Here is a 19,724-nt window from a genome sequence, read left to right as displayed (position 1 = left end):
TCGCCCGCGGCATCCTGGAGCACGCGCCGGCCGGCTACCGCCACGCCGTGCGCTCGGCGCGGGTGCAGCTGGGGGCTGCTGCTCCTCTTCGCCGCGGTGCGGAGCGGCCGCCGGCTACTGGGTGCTGGGGCTGGGGGCCGTGGCGCTGGCGCTGGCGACCGCCTGGCCCCTCGTCCGCTCCCTCAGCACCTCCTACGTGCGCCAGGCGCTGAGCACCGACCTCCGCGACGTCGCCGGCAGCTACCTGCGGGCGCCCCGACTCCTGCTTCTGGGTGGCGGAGGCCGGGGGGGCCGTGGTGGGCATGGTGGCCGTGGGCACCTCCGCAGGACCCGGCCGAGAGAGGGGTGGCCCTGGAGCTGAAGCGAATGTCGGTCAGCAAGGACTACCGGGGCCGCGGGCTCTCCAAGGCGCTGTGCGGGGAGGTGCTGCGCTTCGCCCGGGCGCGGGGCTACGGGGCGGTGGTCCTCTCCACCTCCATGGTGCAGGTGGCGGCTCAGCGGCTCTACGAGGGCCAGGGCTTCCGGAAGGTGGGCGTCTCCAGCCCCTCGCTGCTCGGCACCCTCCTCTGCTTCCAGATCTTCCACTACCGCTGCGACCTGCCCGGCCACACCGCGGCCCCGCCACGCTAGGCACTGCCGCGGCACCCCAGCCCCGGCACGCGAAGGCACCGCCGCGGCATCCCTCACCCCAGCCCCGGCACGCAAGGCACTGTCATGGCATCCCTGACCCCAGCCATGCCAAGTGAGCCACCACTACGTCATCCCTGACCCCAGGCCCGGCACTCAATGCACCACCATGGCATCCCTGACCACATCCCCGGCACTCAAGGCACCGCCACGGTGTCCCTGACCCCTGCCCTGGCACGCAAGGCACCACACGTGGCATCCCTGACCACATCCCTGGCACTCGAGGCACCGTCATGGCATCCCTGACCCCCAGCCATGCCATGTGAGGCACCACTGCAGCGTTCCTGACCACATCCCCAGCACTTGAGGCACCGCACATGGCATCCCTGACCCCAGCCATGCCATGTGAGGCACCACCACAGCGTTCCTGACCACATCCCCAGCACGTGATGCACCGCGCGTGGCATCCCCTGACCGCATCCCCGGCACTCGAGGCACCGCCATGGCACCCTTGACCACATCCCCGGCACTCGAGGCACCGCCATGGCGTTCCCTGACCCCAGCCATGCCATGTGAGGCACCACCGTGGCATCCCTGACAGCATCCCCGGCACTCGAGGCAACCGCTGTGGCACCCCAGACCCCAGCCCAGGCCCCGCCGCAGCGCCCGCAGCCCCGGCACCGCCGTGGCACCCGGCTGGGGTACGGTGGCGGGGGGACAGAGGCCGCGCCTGGCGGGGCTGCCGGGGCCTTTCCTCCTTTTCTAAATAAACAGAGACCGGCGTGTGGGGGGGCGTGTGTGGGGCCCCACGTGTGCGCTCTCGCGTGTGACAGCCTGCGTCTGCGCCCGCGCCCGCCCGGCAGCCCCCCTCCCACGGCCGCCCCGGACCCCTGGGGATAACCCGGGCAGAGCCCCCGGAGCGGCAGAGCCCGCGGGAAAGGGCCCAGGGCCCTGCGGGAGCCGTCCTGGGGGACACCTCGGGGACACCTCGGGGACACCTCGGGGGCACCTCCGGGACACCTCGGGGCACCTTGGGGACACCTTGGGGACACCTCAGGGACACCTCAGGGACACTTCGGGGACACCTCGGAGCACCTCGGGGACACCTTGGGGACACCTCGGGGCCACCTTGGGGCCACCTCAGGGACACCTCGGGAACACCTCAGGACACCTCAGGGACACCTTGGGGACACCTCGGAGCACCTCGGGGACACCTTGGGGACACCTCGGGGGGCACCTCGGGACACCTCGGGGGCACCTCGGGGACATCTCAGGGACACCTTGGGGCACCTCGGGGACACCTTGGGGGACACCTCGGGGGCACCTCGGGACGCCTCGAAGACACCTCGGGGACACCTCGGGGACACCCTCGGGGCACCTCGGTGACACCTCAGGGACACCTCGGGGACACCTCGGGGCACCTCGGGGACATCCTCAGGGACACCTCGGGGCACCTCGGGACACCTCGGGGCACCTCGGGGACACCTCAGGGACACCTCGGGGACACCTCGGGGCACCTCGGGGCACCTCGGGGCACCTCGGGGACACCTCGGGGATGCCCCAGGGGACAGGGGCAGGAGGACCCCCGTGCTGGGGAACAGGGGGCACCAGGGACCGTGGGGTGCTGGGGGGGGGGGTCGTCCTGGGATGGCGGCAGGGGACGCCCCGGGGACAGGGGACACCGCGGGGACCCCCCCCCACTCCGAGGCCGGGAAGCAGGCAGCCGTGCCCTCACTCAAGATGGCGGGGGGGGGGGGGGGGGGGGGGGGGGGGGGGAAAGGAGTGCATGCGTGTGTGTGCCGATGTCCCCGTGCCCTCACTCAAGATGGCGGCGACGCCGACCCGCCGTGCCCGCACTGAAGATGGCGGTAGTTCCCTTTCCTCCCGCCCCGTGCCCTCATTCAAGATGGCGGCGGTACCTTCCCGCCGTGCCCTCACTGAAGATGGCGGCTGTGCGTGTGTTCCCGTCCCGCCCCGTGCCCTCACTCAAGATGGCGGCGGCCGCGCCGGCGTCGCGGCGGGCGGAAGCGCGGGCAGGGGCCGCGGCGCCGGCAGCGCCCGTCCCGTCCCGGCACCATGGACTGCTACACGGCCAACTGGAACCCGCTGGGCGAGGAGACCTTCTACCGGTGAGGGGCGGCGGGGGGTGCCGGGGGGGGCCGGCGAGGGGGTCCCGGCGCCCACCGCCCTTCCCTCCCGCCGCCGCAGGAGGTCCGAGCTGTACGCCATGGCCTGGGGCCTGCGGGAGGACCTGCGGGACTGCCTGCTGGCGGCCGCCCCGTACGGCGGGGCCCATAGGTAGGCCCGGCCCCGGCCCCCCCCATCCCCCTGCCCCGGGCTCCGGGGGCTGCCCCGGCCCCCCCGGCGCGGCGGGCTCAGGGGGTCCGGCCCGGCCCCGCAGCCCTGCTGAGGAACAACGCCCGCAAGGAGAAATCCCCCGGCGCCCGCCCGCTGCTGGAGATCTACTCGGCCTCGGGGCTGCTCCTGGCCGGCGTCCCGGTGAGCTGCCCCCGCCATGGCGCTGTGTCCGGGGGGGTCCGCGGTGTGCCGGGGGCTGGGGGCCCTGCTGGGTGCCCCTCGGGGGGTCTGGGGGGGTCCGCGGTGTGCCGGGGAGCTGGGGACCCTGCTGGGTGCCCCTCGGGGGGTCTGGGGGGGTCCATGGTGTGCTGGGGGGCTGGGGACCCTGCTGGGTGCCCCTCCGGGGGTCTGCGGTGTGCCGGGGGGCTTGAGACCCTCCTGGGTGCTCTTCGGGGGGTTCCACGCTGTGTCAAGGGGTCTGGGACCCTCCTGGGTTCCCCTCAGGGGCTCTGTGGGGATCCACGGTGTGCCGGGGTGCTTGGGACCTTGCTGGGTGCCCCTCGGTGGGTCTGTGGGGGTCCATAGTGTGTCGGGGGGCTGAGGACCCTGCTGGGTGCCCCTCGGGGGGTCTGCGGTGTGCCGGGGGGCTGGGGGCCCTCCTGGGTGCCCCTCGGGGGCTGTGGGGGGGGTCCGCAGTGTGTGGGGGGGCCCGGGACCCTCCTGGGTGCCCCTCGGGGGCTTTGGGGGGGTCCGCGGTGTGTGGGGGGCCCGGGACCCTCCCAGGTGCCCCTCGGGGGCTTTGGGGGGGTCCGCGGTGTGTGGGGGGCCCGGGACCCTCCCAGGTGCCCCTCGGGGGCTTTGGGGGGGTCCGCGGTGTGTGGGGGGGCCCGGGACCCTCCCAGCTGCCCCTCGGGGGCTTTGGGGGGGTCCGCAGTGTGGGGGGGGGCCCGAGACGCTCCTGGATGCCCCCTGGGGGCTCTGTGGGGGTCTGCAGTGTGGGGGGGGGCCCAGGACCCTCCTGGGTGCCCCTTGGGGGATCTGTGTTGTGACAGGTGGCTCAGGACCCTCCTGGGTGCCCCTTGGGGGCTCTGTGGGGGTCCGCAGTGTGCTGGAGGGCTCAGGACCCTCCCAGCTGCCCCTCGGGGGCTCCATGCAGGTTCAGGGCGTGCTGGGGGGCTCGGCACCGTCCTGGCTGCCCCTCGGGGGACGCCGGGGGCTGCAGCTCTCTGCCCCTCGCAGCGATAGCCCGGGGGCCGGCGGAAGGGCTCGCCGGTGGCACCGAGGGCTGCGTGGCTGGGTTACGGGCTGGGGGCTGCGGGGGGGTCGCTGGGCTGCGGGGCCGGCAGTCGCCTCTGCCCTCGGGCAGCTCCGCCGGTCTCCCCGTGGGGAAGCTGGGTGCCACCACGTGTCCTTGGCACCTCGGCACCTTCAGCTCGCTGGGGTGATGGCTCCGTGCGGCTCCTGTGGTCCCCCGAGAGCTTTGGAGGGGCTGCTCGGGAGCGTGGCGTGCGTGAGGGGGACGTGGGGGGGAGCCAGGGGGAGCCGGGGGCTGCCCAGCCCTGGGAGAAGGGGACAGGGTGGGGACAGGAGCAGCGCTGGCACCGCAGGAGCATCCTCCCTCCCCGCCGTCCGGAGCTGGGGTGAACACGGGGCGGTGAGGGCATGGAGGGACAGGGAGAGCTGAGCCAGGGCGGGCCGGCGGCATCGCAGCGGCGGACGCCCAGCCGTGGCCGGCGGCTTCACGGGCGTCTCCCGGCGGGACGACCCTGGGGCTGGCCGGCCGGGAGCTGAGCAGCCCCGCGGCACGCCGGCGTGCCTCCTGCCCGCAGTGGAAGAGCGGCCAGCTGGTGCAGCTGGGCTGGACGGCCGGCGAGGACCTGCTGTGCATCCAGGAGGACGGCACCGTTCTCGTCTACAACCTCTTCTGCGAGTTCAAGCGCCACTTCAGCATGGGCAACGTGAGTGGGGCGGGACGGGCAGCTCGGGTTTGTGCCGTGGGGAAGTGAAACGCCGCGAGGCCTCCCCGAGCTCCCTGCGGGGCACGGCGGGGGTCTGGGACCCTCCCTGCAGGGCTGCCTGCCTCGGGGACCGAGCTGGCGACCGTCCCCCGTGGCCCCTGGGGCCAGAGCCGTCCCCTCCTCGCCGCTGCAGCGTGGCCTGTCCGGGCTGGGACACGGACCAGCAGCGCAGCGCGGGCTGGGCTCGCTCCTCGGCCGGGTGGTTTTGTTCGCAGAGCTGCAGCGGTGCGGTGCCGAGCCCCGGCCCAGCTCGCTCTCCGCACGCAGGAGGTGCTGCAGAACCGCGTGCTGGAGGCGAAGGTTTTCCACACGGAGTACGGCACCGGCGTGGCCATCCTCACCGGGGCACACCGCTTCTCCCTGGCCACCAACATCGACGACCTGAAGCTGCGCAGGATGCCCGAGGTTCCCGGTGCGTCCCCTCGCCGCCGCCCCCGGCTCCGGCCGGCCGCGGGGGCCCTGACGCTGGTGCCCGGCAGGTCTGCAGAAGCTGCCCTCTTGCTGGGCCGTGCTGTCCCAGGACAGGGTCACCATCATCCTGCTGGCGGTCGGGCAGGACCTCTACCTCCTGGACAACACCTCCTGCTCCGTGGTGGTGAGCGAGCCGCGGCGGCGGGCTGTGGGGAGCAGGGCTCTGCACCCCCCGCACTCGCTGGCAGGTCCTTCCCTGTCCCCCAATGTTCCCTGGGCTGCTCTGCACCCCCTGCACTCGCTGGCGGGTCCTTCCCTGTCCCCTGGGCTGCTCTGCACCCCACACACTCACTACCAGGTCCTTCCCTGTCCCCGGGGCTGCTCTGCACCCCTCACACTCACTGCCAGGTCCTTCCCTGTCTCCTGGGCTGCTCTGCACCCCACACACTCACTACCAGGTCCTTCCCTGTCCCCTGGGCTGCTCTGCACCCCCCACACTCACTGCCAGGTCCTTCCCTGTCCCCTGGGCTGCTCTGCACCCCCCCACACTCACTGCCAGGTCCTTCCCTGTCCCCTGGGCTGCTCTGCACCCCGCACACTCACTACCAGGTCCTTCCCTGTCCCCGGGGCTGCTCTGCACCCCCCACACTCACTGCCAGGTCCTTCCCTGTCCCCTGGGCTGCTCTGCACCCCCCACACTCACTGCCAGGTCCTTCCCTGTCCCCTGGGCTGCTCTGCACCCCTCACACTCACTGCCAGGTCCTTCCCTGTCCCCCAATGTCCCCTGGGCTGCTCTGCACCCCCTGCACTCGCTGGCGGGTCCTTCCCTGTCCCCCAGGCTGCACTGCACCCCCCACACTCACTGGCAGGTCCTTCCCTGTCCCCTGGGTTGTTCTGCAGCCCCCCCACTCGCTGGCAGGTCCCTCTCTGTCCCCTGCTGTCCCCCAGGCAGGCATGCCGCAGGGACATCTCGCCCCATCCTGGCCAGGGGTAGAGGGGGGGGTGAGGGTTGCGTGGGGTGGGAAGGGACACGCTGGCTCTGACCGGGTCCTCAGCCCCTTGCGCAGCATCCGTGCCAGCGTGCGGCATGTCCCGTGTCCCCAGAGCGTGTCCCCCTGGTGTGACCCTCGCCTTTTCCCTGCCCCAGACCCCCCCGGGGATGAGCCCCTCCGCCGGCGCCTATCTGCAGATGGCCGTGTCCTTCAACTACCGCTGCCTGGCCCTCTTCGCCGACACCGGCTACATCTGGATGGGGCTGGCCACGCTGAAGGTGAGCGGCTCGCTGCCCTCCCCGCGCGGGGCACGCGGTGCCAGCCCACCCCTCCTCTGCGGGGCTGGCAGGCACATCGGCGGGTGGGGGGCCCACGCAGGTTCCCTCGGGGTCCCCGTGGGCTCAGGGCTGCAGGTCACAGAATCACAGAATGGTCGGGGTTGGCAGGGCCCTCTGGGGTCCCCCAGCCCAGCCCCCTGCCCAAGCAGGGTCACCCAGAGCAGGGGGCACAGCACCACGGCCAGGCGGGGCTGGAATATCTCCAGAGAAGGAGACTCCACAGCCTCCCTGGGCAGCCTGGGCCAGGGCTCCGTCACCCTCAGAGGGAAGAAGTTCTTCCTCATCTTCAGCTGGAGCTTCCTCTGCTCCAGTTTGTGCCCGTTGCCCCTTGTCCTGTTGCTGGGCACCACTGGAAAGAGTCTGGCCCCGTCCTCCTGACCCCCCCCCCTGCAGATATTTAGAGGCATTTCGAAGGTCCCCTCTCAGCCTTCTCTTCTCCAGGCTGAACAAGCCCAGCTCCCTCAGCCTCTCCTCGTAGGGGAGATGTCCTCTCCTACCCCTCCTCTCCGGGGCTGGCAGATCGGCGGGTGGGGGGCCCATGCAGGTTCCCTCGGTGTCCCCGTGGGCTCAGGGCTCCAGATCAGCTTCTCTGCCGCCCGCAGGCGTCTGCGCTCGTAGGGCAAGAGCTCTTTTGCTCCTCGGCCGGTTTTACATCTTACTTTTTCTATTTCCAAACCTACCTTTTTGCTGGCCTCGCAGCTCCCTGTCTCTGTCCAGCCCCCCCCCCGATAAACAGCCCACCGCTGGTGACTTTGTCCCCCACCAGTGGCGGTTCTGTTGCGTCCGTACCCAAACTCGCTGGTTCTGCTGCTGCTTCCCGGGCAGCCATGGCCGCGGTGTGGCCGCTGCGGCGCGGGGGCCTGGCTTGCGAGCCTTGATTCCGCCCTGCAAATTCCCCCACGCTGTGGGGCTCGTGCTGCTGAGGTGCCGGTCGCCTTCTGAGACTGATGCTGCTCCCTCCGTCCGCCTTCGTTCCTTACCGGCTCGCAGGCGAGCGCGAGCGGCTCCGCGTGCAGGCAGGCCGCGTGCCGCAGCAGCGCCGGAACGTTTCTCACACTCGGTTTGAGCGCTCGCGCAGCGTCCTCGCCCGCATCACCCGCAGCCCCGGCTGCTGCCAGAGCCGGAGACGGGGCCGGGCGCTGCCACGGGACCCGCTCCCGGTGCGGCACCCGCGCTCCCGGTGCTGCTCATCCCCCCGCAGCTGCCTTCAGCGCGTGGCCCCGGCAGCGGAGGTGACGCCGCGCTGCCGACCCCCTGAGCCAGCTCTGTCCCCGCCGCAGGAGAAGCTCTGCGAGTTCAACAGCAGCGTCCGCTCCCCGCCCAAGCAGATGGTTTGGTGAGTGGTCTCCCCTCTGCCCCCGGCCGTGCCCACCCGCGGTTCTCCAGTACCCCGAGCGTTTGCGGGGGGTCTGCTCGGCCCTGCGGCCGCCCCACTGCCTCCCCGGGGCGAGCGGGACCCTCTCGGGTCCCCGCTCCAGGCGTGGGGGGCTGCGGCGGGGCCGGGGCTAAGCTGGGGCTCCCCGTCAGGTGCACGCGTCCCCGGAGCCGGCAGCGTGCCGTGGTGGTGGCCTGGGACCGGCAGCTGATGGTGGTGGGGAACTCCACGGAGTGCATCCAGTATCCTCTGGGGAAGAGGGGTCGTTTCCGAAGGCCAGCCCTAACTGTGTCCCTCCTTGGGCCGCCGCCATCTCGGTCACGGACACTGGTGTCCCCAGAGCCCCCCTCGCTGTCAGCGGTCCCCAGGACGGGCAGAGGAGGTTGAGCTCGTTCCTCTCCTCTGCAGTTCTGCCGTGACCTCCCCTGCCCGGCCCCAGCCAGCCTGGTCCTGCACAGCAGCGAAAACCCCTCCTGGTAGCCCCCCGGCCCCTGTCCCTCCTCTCCGAGCCCCCCCGCTGAGGGGATCCCGCTCGGCTCCGAGGGCAGCGCTGGCGCCGGGAGCCCCCGAAGCCCCCGTGGCTGCGAGCGCTGGCCCTGCCGAGGTCCAGTCCCAACTCCCCGAGGAGCTGCCGTGGGTGGGGGGGGTTCCTGTCCCTCCCAGGTGCTGATCCCACTGCCTCTCCGTGGGAAGGGGGGTCGCGAGCCACAGCCCCGTGGGGATGGGGGCTCTGGGGGGGTCACCCCGTGGCATGGCTGGGGCTGGCCCTTGGCAGGGCTGGGCTGCACGCGCAGCCGCTTTCTTCCCACGAGCCCTTAGCGGGGAGCGCAGGTTCGTCCTCGACGAGGACTCCTACCTGGTGCCGGAGCTGGACGGGGTCCGGATCCTGTCTCGCACGGCCCACGAGTTCCTGCACGAGATCCCAGGTGAGCTGGCGCCGGGTGGCGAGGCCGAGCGGGACCCCGGGCGGGCAGGACTCGGCTGCGCTGCTCGGCGCCCGGGGTGCCGCACGGGACTGCGCCCAGCTCTGCGTGGTGCGGGCTCCAGCCTGCCCAGCCCTTCCCGGAGGCTCAGGCCGTGGTGAGAGCCCCGCGGCGGAGCAGAGCCGGGCCCGGAGCCCCGGCAGCCGTCCGGTGCGGGGCTCTGAGCCCAGGCCCTCGCCTGGCCCGGGGCTCCCTCCTTCCCCAGCTCCCTGCCGGTTCTGGTCCTCTGCTTGGCCAGCTTTGCCGAGCCCCCCCCGGTGCCCTGAGACCCCCCCGGTGCCCTGAGGCCCCTGAGCCCCAGCCCGTGCCCTGAGCCCCCCCCCATGCCCTGAGCCCCCCTGGTGCCCTGAGGCCCCTGTGCCCCCCCCCGGTGCCCTGAGCCCCCCCCCCCCGGTGCCCTGAGCCCCCCCCCGATGCCCTGAGCCCCCCCCCCCCGATGCCCTGAGCCCCGCCCCGTGCCCTGAGGCCCTCTGCTCGGTGCCCTGAGCGCCCCCGCCGTGCCCTGAGCCCCCCCCCGTGCCCTGAGCCCCCCCATGCCCTGAGGCCCTCTGCCCTGAGTCCCCTGAGCCCCCCATGCCCTGAGCAGGCTGCCGCCTCCCCCTCCTGCTGCCAGAGCCCCCGTGCCTTGAGCTGAGACCTGGCACAGCTCGGCACGCCCGTTCCCCACCTCCCGCACTGCTGCCCTGCTGCTTCCAGCACGGAGCTGCCCGGGAGCTGCCGTGGCTCGGGGGGGGAATGGCTCCTCGGGACGGCGTGGCGGGGACGCTGGGTGGGCAGGGTGCAGCGGGCGCAGGGGACGTGCCCGGGCTGGGGCAGCCTCTCGCGTATTGTCCCCCCCGTGTCTGCAGAGGCCAGCCAGGAGATCTTCAAGATCGCTTCCATGGCGCCGGGGGCACTGCTGCTGGAGGCGCAGAAGGAGTACGAGGTACGGCCCGCTGCCCGCTCCGGGGCCCGCCTGTCCCGGGGAGGCTGGGGTGGCTCCGGTGCAGACCCCTGCCAGCGTTACCCTGCGGGGATGGGAAGGGGGGAGATCCCGGGGGTCCTTGGCCCCCGATGCCAGGGGTGCTGGGGCTCCCTGGGCTCGCCCTGGCCGGTGAGCACCCCGCTCACCTCCCCACGGGCCGCGCTCCGCTGCAGAAGGAGAGCCAGAAGGCGGACGAGTACCTGCGGGAGATCAAGGACCAGAAGCTGCTCCCGGAGGCGGTGAGCCAGTGCGTCGAGGCAGCCGGCTACGAGCACGAGCCGGACACCCAGAAGTCGCTGCTGAGGGTGAGCGAGGCGGAGGGAGCCTTCGGCGGTGGCTGCGGGCAGCTCCCTCCCGGCTGGCCGGCGCAGCCCCAGCACCGCGCCTCGTCCCGCAGGCAGCCTCCTTCGGCAAGTGCTTCATCGACAAATTCCCCCCGGAGAGCTTCGTGCGCATGTGCCAGGACCTGCGGGTGCTCAACGCCGTCCGGGACTACCAGATCGGCATCCCCCTCACCTTCACCCAGTATCCTCCGCGGGACGGTGCGCGAGTGGTGGCCCCGGGGCGGGCGCAGGACCTGGCCCGGGTGGGATCGGTGCTGTTTGGGGCTCCAGGCCCTGCTGGGGTGGCCACCTCGTAGGTGGAGTGGGATGGGGAGGAGAGAGCTGTGGAGCTGCTTGGCTGCCAGCCCCTCGGGGCTCGGGCCCTGGGGTGGGGGTCTGTCGCTGAGCCTGCCACGCTCGTCACACCCCGCAGAGCTGGGGTCTGTCACTGAGCCTGCCACGCTCGTCACACCCCGCAGAGCTGGGGTCTGTCACTGAGCCTGCCACGCTCGTCACACCCCGCAGAGCTGGGGTCTGTCACTGAGCCTGCCACGCTCGTCACACCCCGCAGAGCTGGGGTCTGTCGCTGAGCCTGCCACGCTTGTCACACCCCACGGAGCTGGGGTCTGTCACTGAGCCTGCCACGCTCATCACACCCCGTGGAGCTGGGGTCTGTCGCTGAGACTTCCACGCTCGTCACACCCCACGGAGCTGGGGTCCATAGCTGAGCCTGCCACACTCGTCACACCCCACAGAGCTGGGGTCTGTCACTGAGCCTGCCACGCTCGTCACACCCCACAGAGCTGGGGTCCATAGCTGAGCCTGCCACGCTCGTCACACCCCACAGAGCTGGGGTCCATAGCTGAGCCTGCCACGCTCATCACACCCCACAGAGCTGGGGTCTGTAGCTGAGCCTGCCACGCTCATCACACCCCACAGAGCTGGGGTCTGTAGCTGAGCCTGCCACGCTCATCACACCCCACAGAGCTGGGGTCTGTAGCTGAGCCTGCCACGCTCGTCACACCCCACAGAGCTGGGGTCCATAGCTGAGCCTGCCACGCTCATCACACCCCACAGAGCTGGGGTCTGTCACTGAGCCTGCCACGCTCGTCACACCCCACAGAGCTGGGGTCCATAGCTGAGCCTGCCACACTCGTCACACCCCACGGAGCTGGGGTCTGTAGCTGAGCCTGCCACGCTCATCACACCCCACAGAGCTGGGGTCTGTAGCTGAGCCTGCCACGCTCATCACACCCCACAGAGCTGGGGTCTGTAGCTGAGCCTGCCACGCTCGTCACACCCCACGGAGCTGGGGTCTGTCGCTGAGACTTCCACGCTCGTCACACCCCACGGAGCTGGGGTCTGTCGCTGAGACTTCCACGCTCGTCACACCCCACGGAGCTGGGGTCTGTAGCTGAGCCTGCCACGCTCGTCACACCCCACGGAGCTGGGGTCTGTAGCTGAGACTTCCATGCTCGTCACACGTGCTGGGGGTGCCAGGCGGGGATGCTGCCAGGAGGGAGGCAGGTGCCCAGCGCGCGTTGCCTGCGCTGCGCGGGGTTTTGCGGTCCAAGATGTCCCTTGACTGTCCCCACAGATACAAGCGGCTCACCATCGAGGTCCTGCTGGACAGGTAAGGGTCCCTGCGAGCTGGGCACGGCACAACGGCCCCATCCCTGTGCAGCCTGGGCCGAGGCAGCGTCCGGCCACGCTGCCATCCCCACGGTCCCCGTGGCTGGGGGCTGAGCAGGCTCCGAGCCCCCCACGAGGCCGGCCGAGCCGCTCGGCTCCTCGGACGCGTGTGGGGCCGTGCCGCTGACCCCCGTGTGCCGCACCAGGCTGGTGCTGCGGCGGCTCTACCCCCTGGCCATCCGGATCTGCGAGTACCTGCGGCTCTCGGAGATCCAGGGCGTCAGCCGCATCCTGGCCCACTGGGCCTGCTACAAGGTAAGGGGGCAGCTCGGGGGGCTCTGCCCATCCGGGGCTGCGGGGAGACCCCTCCCCTCGCACCCTTCAGGTGCAGCAGAAGGACAAGTCCGATGAGGAGGTGGCCCACGCCATCAACCAGAAGCTGGGTGACACGCCGGGCATCTCCTACTCGGAGATCGCTGCCCGGGCGTACGACTGCGGCAGGATGGAGCTGGCCATCAAGGTCTGTCGGCTGGGGCCGTGGCGTGGGCGGTGGTGGGATGGCAGGGGGTGTCACGCGTGGTGGCCGCGCGCTGAGGAACCCTCTGCTGCCCGCAGCTGCTGGAGTACGAGCCGCGCTCCGGGGAGCAGGTCCCGCTGCTGCTGAAGATGAAGCGGAGCAAGCTGGCCCTCAGCAAAGCCATCGAGAGCGGGGACACCGACCTGGGTGAGGGTCAGGGCCGGGCAGAGCTGGGGCTTTGTGAGCCCTGCGGGACCCCGGCACGGGGGTCTGCTCAGCCTCCAGGCAGCAGCCCCCCCCCGGGAGGGATTTGGGGTCTAGCCTCCAGGCAGCCCCCCCCAGATGGGATTTGGGGTCCAGGCTCCAGGCAGCAGCCCCCCCTTGGGAGGGATTTGGGGTCCAGCCTTCAGGCAGCAGCCCCCCTTGGGAGGGATTTGGGGTCCAGCCTCCAGGCATCCCCCCCTGGATGGGATTTGGGGTCCAGCTTCCAGCCAGCAGCCCCCCCCGGATGGGATTTGGGGTCCAGCTTCCAGGCAGCAGCCCCCCCTTTGGGAGGGATTTGGGGTCCAGCCTCCAGGCAGCAGCTCCCCCATGAGAGGGATTTGGGGTCCATCCTCTAGGCAGCCCCCCCTTGGGAGGGATTTGGGGTCCAGCCTCCAGGCAGCAGCCCCCCATTGGGAGGGATTTGGGGTCCAGCCTCCAGGCAGCAGCCCCCCCTGGGAGGGATTTGGGGTCCAGCCTCCAGGCAGCAGCTCCCCCATGAGAGGGATTTGGGGTCCATCCTCTAGGCAGCCCCCCCTTGGGAGGGATTTGGGGTCCAGCCTCCAGGCAGCCCCCCCCGGATGGGATTTGGGGTCCAGCCTCCAGGCAGCAGCCCCCCCTTGGGAGGGATTTGGGGTCCAGCCTCCAGGCAGCAGCCCCCCCTTGGGAGGGATTTGGGGTCCAGCCTCCAGGCAGCAGACCCCCCTTGGGAGGGATTTGGGGTCCAGCCTCCAGGCAGCCCCCCCCGGATGGGATTTGGGGTCCAGCCTCCAGGCAGCAGCCCCCCCCTTGGGAGGGATTTGGGGTCCAGCCTCCAGGCACCACCCCCCCCGGAGGGATTTGGGGTCCAGACTCCAAGCAGCAGCCCCCCCTTGGGAGGGATTTGGGGTCCAGCCTCCAGGCAGCCCCCCCCGCATGGGATTTGGGGTCCAGCCTCCAGGCAGCAGCCCCCCCCTTGGGAGGGATTTGGGGTCCAGCCTCCAGGCACCACCCCCCCCGGAGGGATTTGGGGTCCAGCCTCCAGGCAGCAGCCCCCCCTTGGGAGGGGTTTGGGGTCCAGCCTCCAGGCAGCGGCCCCCCCTTGGGAGGGGTTTGGGGTCCAGCCTCCAGGCAGCAGATCCCCCCTTGGGAGGGATTTGGGGTCCAGCTTCCAGGCAGCAGCCCCCCCTGGGAGGGATTTGGGGTCTGGGGGAGCCCGTTTGTGGCTTTGTGCCTTGTGGGATGGGGTTGGTGGGAGCCGCTTGGTCCCTGCGGGGCCGCGCTCGCTCCCCTCCCGGTGCTGGGACCCCTTCGCCCTCCTGAGCCGCCCTCTGCGCCCCAGTCTACACCGTCGTGCTCCACCTGAAGAACGAGCTGAACCGCGGCACCTTCTTCATGACGCTGCAGAACCAGCCCGTGGCCCTGAGCCTCTACCGCCAGGTCAGGGGCCGCCGCCGCGGGGCCGTGGGTGCAGCACCCCGTCCCCGCCTGCCCTCACCCCCCCGTCGCTCCCCAGTTCTGCAAGCACCAGGAGCGGGAGACCCTGAAGGACCTCTATAACCAGGACGACAACCACCAGGAGCTCGGCAACTTCCACGTCCACTCCAGCTACTCGGAGAAGGTCTGGGCTGGGCTGCGGCGGGAGGAGCGGGGAGGAAGGGCTGGTGGGCTCGGGGCTGGTGGGGATCCCCCCCGGGGCGAGGCAGCACCCGGCTCCGGGTCTCAAAGCGGAGCATCGCAGAGCCAGAGCTTCGCCCGGGCCGTGTCTCGGCCCCGGCCACCCCTCCTGCCCCAGCTGGGGGGCTCTGGGGGGGCTGCCCCGTCCCCGCAGCCCCCGGGGGCTGAAGCGGCCGCGCTCCCCGTCCCCAGCGCATCGAAGGGCGAGTCGGAGCGCTGCAGAACGCCCTGGACGAGTACTACAAAGCCAAGAACGAGTTCGCCGCCAAGGTGCGTGCGGCCGGGGAGGGGCCGTGGGGCATTGCCCGTGGGCACGGGGCTTCGGCTGGACCACGGCCGCTCGCCCTGTCCCGCTGGGTGGGCTGCTGCTGGGGCAGGGACCCCTGGCCCCGTGGGCAGCGCTGGGATGGGGACCCTTCAGCCCGGGGCTCTGCTTCCCAGGCCACGGAGGAGCAGATCAAGCTCCTGCGGCTCCAGCGGCAGCTCCAGGAGGACTTCGACAAGCCCTACCTCGACCTCTCGCTGCACGACACCGTCTCCAACCTCATCCTCGACGGCCACCACAAGCGAGCCGAGCAGCTCTACCGGGAGTTCAAGATCCCCGACAAGAGGTGGGTCCCCGGCGGGGGGCTCCTCGGGGCAGGAGCCGGGCTGGGGGGCTGCGCTCGGGGGGCGGCTGGAGCCCAGCCCGCCCGGACCTGCGTCCCCAGGTACTGGTGGCTGAAGATCAGCGCCCTGGCCAACCGCGGGGACTGGGAGGAGATGGAGAAGTTCTCCAAGAGCAAGAAGTCGCCCATCGGGTACCTGGTAAGAGCTTTCCCTGCCCGAGGGGGCCAGCCCTGCCCCCCCCGTGCGGGGCCGTGGGGCAGCGGGAGGGCCCAGCAGCCAGCCCCCCGCCCGCCCTCCCGCCCCAGCCCTTCGTGGAGATCTCGGTGAAGCACCACAACCGCTACGAAGCCAAGAAGTACGCGCCCCGCGTGCCCCCCGAGCAGCGCGTCAAGGCCTTCGTCCTGGTGGGGTGCGTCCGTGGGGGGCAGGGGCTGAGCCCCCCGGAGCACCTGGCTCCTTGTGCAGCATGCATGGGGACGTGGGGGGCTCAGGGGGTGGGTGAGACCCCCGGGCGCAGGTGGGGGGTGCTGGGGGGGCACCCTGAGCCCCGGCCTCTGCAGCTGGGGGGGATGGGGGGGTGCCTGCTATGGGTGTTGGGCCTCCAGGAGGTGGAGGCTTGGGGGGCTCAGGGGGTGGGTGAGACCCCCGGGCGCAGGTGGGGTGTGCTGGGGGGGCACCCTCAGCCCCGGCCTCTGCAGCTGGGGGGGGCTGGGGGGGTGCCTGCCATGGGGGTTGGGCCTCCAGGAGGTGGAGGCTTGGGGGGCTCAGGGGGTGGGTGAGACCCCCGGGCGCAGGTGGGGGGTGTTGGGGGGGCACCCTGAGCCCCGGCCTCTGCAGCTGGGGGGGATGGGGGGGTGCCTGCTATGGGTGTTGGGCCTCCAGGAGGTGGAGGCTTGGGGGGCTCAGGGGGTGGGTGAGACCCCCGGGCGCAGGTGGGGGGTGTTGGGGGGGCACCCTGAGCCCCGGCCTCTGCAGCTGGGGGGGGCTGGGGGGGTGCCTGCCATGGGGGTTGGGCCTCCAGGAGGTGGAGGCTTGGGGGGCTCAGGGGGTGGGTGAGACCCCCAGGCGCAGGTGGGGTGTGCTGGGGGGGCACCCTGAGCCCTGGCTTCTGCAGCTGGGGGGGGTTGGGGGGTGCCTGCCATGGGGGGGGTGCCTGCCATGGGGGCTGGTTGCTGCAGGAGGTGGGGGAAGGGGTCTGGGGCTGCCCCCCTGTCCCCCCCCCGCCGCCCCCAGCCCCCCCTTGCTCCCGCAGGGACCTGGACCAGGCAGCCGACGCCGCCATCGAGCACAAGAACGAGACGGAGATGAATTTTGTCCTCTCCAAGTGCGGCGCCGCAACCGACGCCGCCATCGCCGAGAAGCTGAACCGGGCCCGTGCCCAGCTCCTGAAGAAGTGACCCCAGCGTGGGGCGGGCGTCCCTGCCCTGGAGCCCCCCGTCCTGCCCCTGCGGCTGCTCCGGGCTCCTCAGCCCCAGACCCCCAGCCCAGGCTGATGCTCCCCGGCCCCCCACAGCCCCTCCTTGCCGGGGGTGCCTGGGCCCGGGGACGCGGGCAGGGTGGCAGAAGGGGGTGTCATAAAGCCGAGGTCTTCCTCGCCGGCTGCGAAGCCCAGCAGCGAGACCCCCAGTGCCTGCGCGGCCCCCACCCCTGGGGACCCCCACCCCTGGGGACCCTCACCCTCTCGCTGTGTAGCCCCCTCCCCTCGTGTTCAATAAAGAGAAGAGCTGGCTGGCCTCTCTCCTGCTGTGAAAGCCCCCCCCCGGGCTGCTTGGCCCCCCGGCGCGGGGGTCCTGGGGGGCACCAGGGCACGGCTGGGGGGGGCTGTAGGGCATTCGGAGGGAGCACTGGGGCGAGGGGAGGGGTGCCGGGGAGCCCGGTGCAGGTCCTGGGGAGCTCTGGAAGCGGGGGGGATCCATGGACGTCGGCGGGGGGCTGGGGGGAGGCTCCGGGACCCGCAGGGGGTCCTTGGGGGGGCTCGGAGGGGATGGGGGTCTGTGTTCCTCCCGGTCCGCCCGCCCGCGAGGGGGCGCGCACGGCTCGCCTCGGCCCCGCCCCAGGCGCTCCCGCCGTGCCGCAGTGCATTGTGGGGCGGCGCGATGGCGGCGCTGGGCGCGGGCCGGGCGGCGGCCGGGGTGAGGCGGGGGGGCCTGAGCGGGGCCGGCCGGGGGGCTCGGGGCTGGGGGCGGCTGTCGAGGGGGGTCGGGGGGGGTCAGACGGCCTGGGGGGCGAGCGGCCGGGCCGGGCCGTGCTGGGGGGAGGCGGTGTGGGAGCCGGCGTGAGGCCTGGGCGGGGGAACCGGGGCCTGGGCTGAGGGGGGCTGGGTTGGGGCTGAGGGGAAGGGGGGGCCGGGGGCTGGGTTGGGGCTGAAGGGAAGCGGGGGGCCGGGGGCTGGGCTGAGGGGTGCTTGGTTGGGGCTGAGGGGAAGGGGGGGCCGGGGGCTGGGCTTGGTTGGGTCTGGGGGGGAAGGGGGAGGCTGGGGCTGGACTGGGGGGGACTTGGTTGGGGCTGAGGGAAAAGGGGGGCCCCCCGTGGCCCTCAATGTCTCAGCTCCCCGCTGCCTCCTCCCAGGGCCTCCTGCGCACCCGGAGCCTCGGGGTGTGGAGGGGCCTGCGCACCCCCGCCGCCCTCCAGCAGCTCCCGCGGGCCAAGGTGAGAGCGGGGCCCCGCAGAGTGCTGGGGCTCGGGGCTGGTGTGGGTCTGTGGTCGGGGAAGAAGAGTTGCAGGGGGGGTTCTGTGGCAAGAAGAAACAACCCGAAGGGCAGGCAGTGAGTTAGCATCGTGTTCGTCACGTTCGGGCTGACGGGATCGCGCGCTCGTGCCCCGTTCCCCTTGAGAAGCGAAGACGTCTTGCGCGGTGATTTAAGACACAGAAGGGAAGGGTGCAGCGCTGAGGCTGTGTTCTCTCGACCTCGAGCTGCGGTTCCCTCTGCAGATGCTTTGCCCTTTCTTGAAATTAGCTGCTGAACAGGTTTTCTGATGCCCTGGGTGTGCTCTCTGAGATACTAAAAACCAAAAGTGAACGCTTTCTCCTCTGTGTTTCCACACGCGCTCTTTCATGTTGCCTTTCCGCGATCGCCGCTGGCCCACGCTTCGTGTCGCTGCCGCCCGTGCGTTTCCCACGTCGTGTGGCGTTGCTGCTTGCTTAATTGCTTTATTGTCCAACTAAATTGTGGGGTGCAGATCTCGTCTCCTGCTGTGACTGCCCAGTCCCTGAGGCTGGTGCTGCGAAACCTCGTGCCCGGAGGTCAGCTCTGTGCAGGAATTACTGGCTGAAGGAGGTGGGGATTAGTGGAAGGGCTGTGTGAAAACAGGAGATGGTTATGGTGGGGGAGCAGGCGGCGTGGGTTTGGAGGTGGAGCGTCTCAAGAATTAGCTTTGGGGCTGATTTTGCTGAATTCTTTCAGATGTTGTTTTCAGGTCAAAAAAAAAGGGTTAATCAAAAACTGTGCGATAATGTGAGCACAGCAGGAAGGTGGGGCTTGCACGGGAAGGCTTCAAAGTCGTGAGCACAGGAAACAGAGATGAGGGGAGGTTTAATAACGTGAGGTTGCGCTCTTAGCTCCGGGTAGGAAGGATTGCTGCTGTGCAGAGGGAGAACCCGCACCCAGAGAGGCCGTAGGAGGAGGGGGCCTTTGGGTTACCAGTGGGGCGCGGGCCCTCGGGGTCTCCGCTGCACCGTGTGCTCATAAAACACAGCAGCTGTGGAAGTTAAAGCTCAGGGTTAGTAAATTTTTGTTACTCGAAGCCATGCTGTGGGTGCGGGTGTTCTTTGCGGTGCGAGTAACCTTGCTGTAGTCCGCTGCTCGCGGGCGCGCGGCCCCGTTTGGGCGCTGGGGCGCAGCAGGAGCTCTGAGTGGTCTCTGCTTTCTGCGCAGTCAGAAAACGCGAAGTCGGAGGGCACGTTCCAGGTCACCATGCTGCCCGGGGACGGGGTGGGCCCGGAGCTGATGCACGCCGTCAAGGAGGTGTTCAAGGTAAGGGCTCCTGCCCCTCGGTGGGGCCGGGTGGATGGAGGAGGGGGCAGCAGCCACTGCAGAGTTGCTTGAAGGCGCTGCTGCTCCAGAGGCTCTCCAAGACCAACCTGTCTGCTGCCAGGCAGAGAGAGCGGGTGGTGAAAACCCTGCGGTCTCACAGAATCCCAGCATGTTCGGGGCTGGCAGGGCCCTCTGTGGGTCACCCCGCCCAGCCCCCTGCCCAAGCAGGGTCACCCAGAGCAGGGAGCACAGCACCGCGGCCAGGCGGGGCTGGAATATCTCCAGAGAAGGAGACTCCACAGCCTCCCTGGGCAGCCTGGGCCAGGGCTCCGGCACCCTCAGAGGGAAGAAGTTCTTCCTCATCTTCAGCTGGAGCTTCCTCTGCTCCAGTTTGTGCCCGGTGCCCCTTGTCCTGTCGCTGGGCACCACTGGAAAGAGTCTGGCCCCGTCCTCCTGACCCCCCCCCTGCAGATATTTAGAGGCATTTCGAAGGTCTCCTCGCAGCCTTCTCTTCTCCAGGCTGAACAAGCCCAGCTCCCTCAGCCTCTCCTCGCAGCAGAGATGCTCCAGTCCCCTCCTCATCCTCGCAGCCCTCCGCTGGACTCTCTCCAGTAGCTCCTCATCTTTCTTGAACTGGGGAGCCCAGCACTGGACCCAGCGCTGCAGATGGGGCCTCCCCAGGGCAGAGCAGAGGGGGAGGAGAACCTCCCTCGCCCTGCTGCCCACACTCCTCCTCATGCACCCCA

General features: G+C 70.8%; 3 protein-coding genes across 4 annotated transcripts in view; all 3 read left to right on the top strand.

Annotated features, from left to right (window-relative positions):
- Nucleotides 1-5: 5 nt before the first annotated feature.
- Nucleotides 6-1,337, top strand: NAT8 (N-acetyltransferase 8 (putative); the record flags this gene model as incomplete). Its single annotated transcript, XM_075422029.1, is given in 5 exon segments — nt 6-71; nt 73-102; nt 104-253; nt 255-314; nt 316-1,337. Coding segments are annotated over 5 exon segments (621 nt in total), but the record flags the coding sequence as incomplete, so codon positions are not given.
- A 1,319-nt stretch (nt 1,338-2,656) lies between these two features.
- Nucleotides 2,657-16,728, top strand: VPS16 (VPS16 core subunit of CORVET and HOPS complexes). Its single transcript, XM_075420209.1, has 24 exons — nt 2,657-2,756; nt 2,836-2,913; nt 3,018-3,126; nt 4,755-4,883; nt 5,211-5,355; nt 5,423-5,538; nt 6,502-6,624; nt 7,965-8,020; nt 8,212-8,301; nt 8,891-8,985; nt 9,891-9,967; nt 10,180-10,311; nt 10,404-10,531; nt 11,927-11,962; nt 12,168-12,276; nt 12,347-12,481; nt 12,577-12,685; nt 14,061-14,158; nt 14,235-14,339; nt 14,588-14,665; nt 14,837-15,006; nt 15,106-15,202; nt 15,310-15,413; nt 16,257-16,728. Exons 1-24 carry the CDS (start codon nt 2,704-2,706, stop codon nt 16,399-16,401), a joined length of 2,517 nt encoding a protein of 838 aa, XP_075276324.1. The 5' UTR covers nt 2,657-2,703; the 3' UTR covers nt 16,402-16,728.
- Nucleotides 16,729-17,082: 354 nt separating this feature from the next.
- Nucleotides 17,083-19,724, top strand: part of IDH3B (isocitrate dehydrogenase (NAD(+)) 3 non-catalytic subunit beta) — a 10,284-nt gene continuing 7,642 nt past the window's right edge. For both annotated transcript variants that reach the window (XM_075420208.1, XM_075420207.1), the window contains exons 1-3: nt 17,083-17,136; nt 17,573-17,653; nt 18,880-18,978. In XM_075420208.1, coding sequence (XP_075276323.1) covers nt 17,101-17,136; nt 17,573-17,653; nt 18,880-18,978 — 216 coding nt within the window. In that variant the 5' untranslated portion in view covers nt 17,083-17,100. The remainder of the gene's footprint in view (nt 17,137-17,572; nt 17,654-18,879; nt 18,979-19,724) is intronic.

This window comes from Opisthocomus hoazin, chromosome 5, assembly GCF_030867145.1.
Source record: "Opisthocomus hoazin isolate bOpiHoa1 chromosome 5, bOpiHoa1.hap1, whole genome shotgun sequence".
NCBI lineage: Eukaryota > Metazoa > Chordata > Aves > Opisthocomiformes > Opisthocomidae > Opisthocomus > Opisthocomus hoazin.
Note: the sequence above shows the minus strand (reverse complement) of the source record. Positions and strands in the feature narration are given on the sequence as shown.

What these genes read in the sequence shown, in the direction of transcription:
- VPS16 (XM_075420209.1), top strand. Translation starts at nt 2,704, where the DNA reads ATGGACTGCTACACGGCCAACTGGAACCCGCTGGGCGAGGAGACCTTC. An exon ending in TTCAAGATCCCCGACAAGAG is followed by an intron (nt 15,007 to 15,105) that starts GTGGGTCCCCGG and finishes CTGCGTCCCCAG; the next exon opens with GTACTGGTGGCTGAAGATCA. An exon ending in AGTCGCCCATCGGGTACCTG is followed by an intron (nt 15,203 to 15,309) that starts GTAAGAGCTTTC and finishes CTCCCGCCCCAG; the next exon opens with CCCTTCGTGGAGATCTCGGT.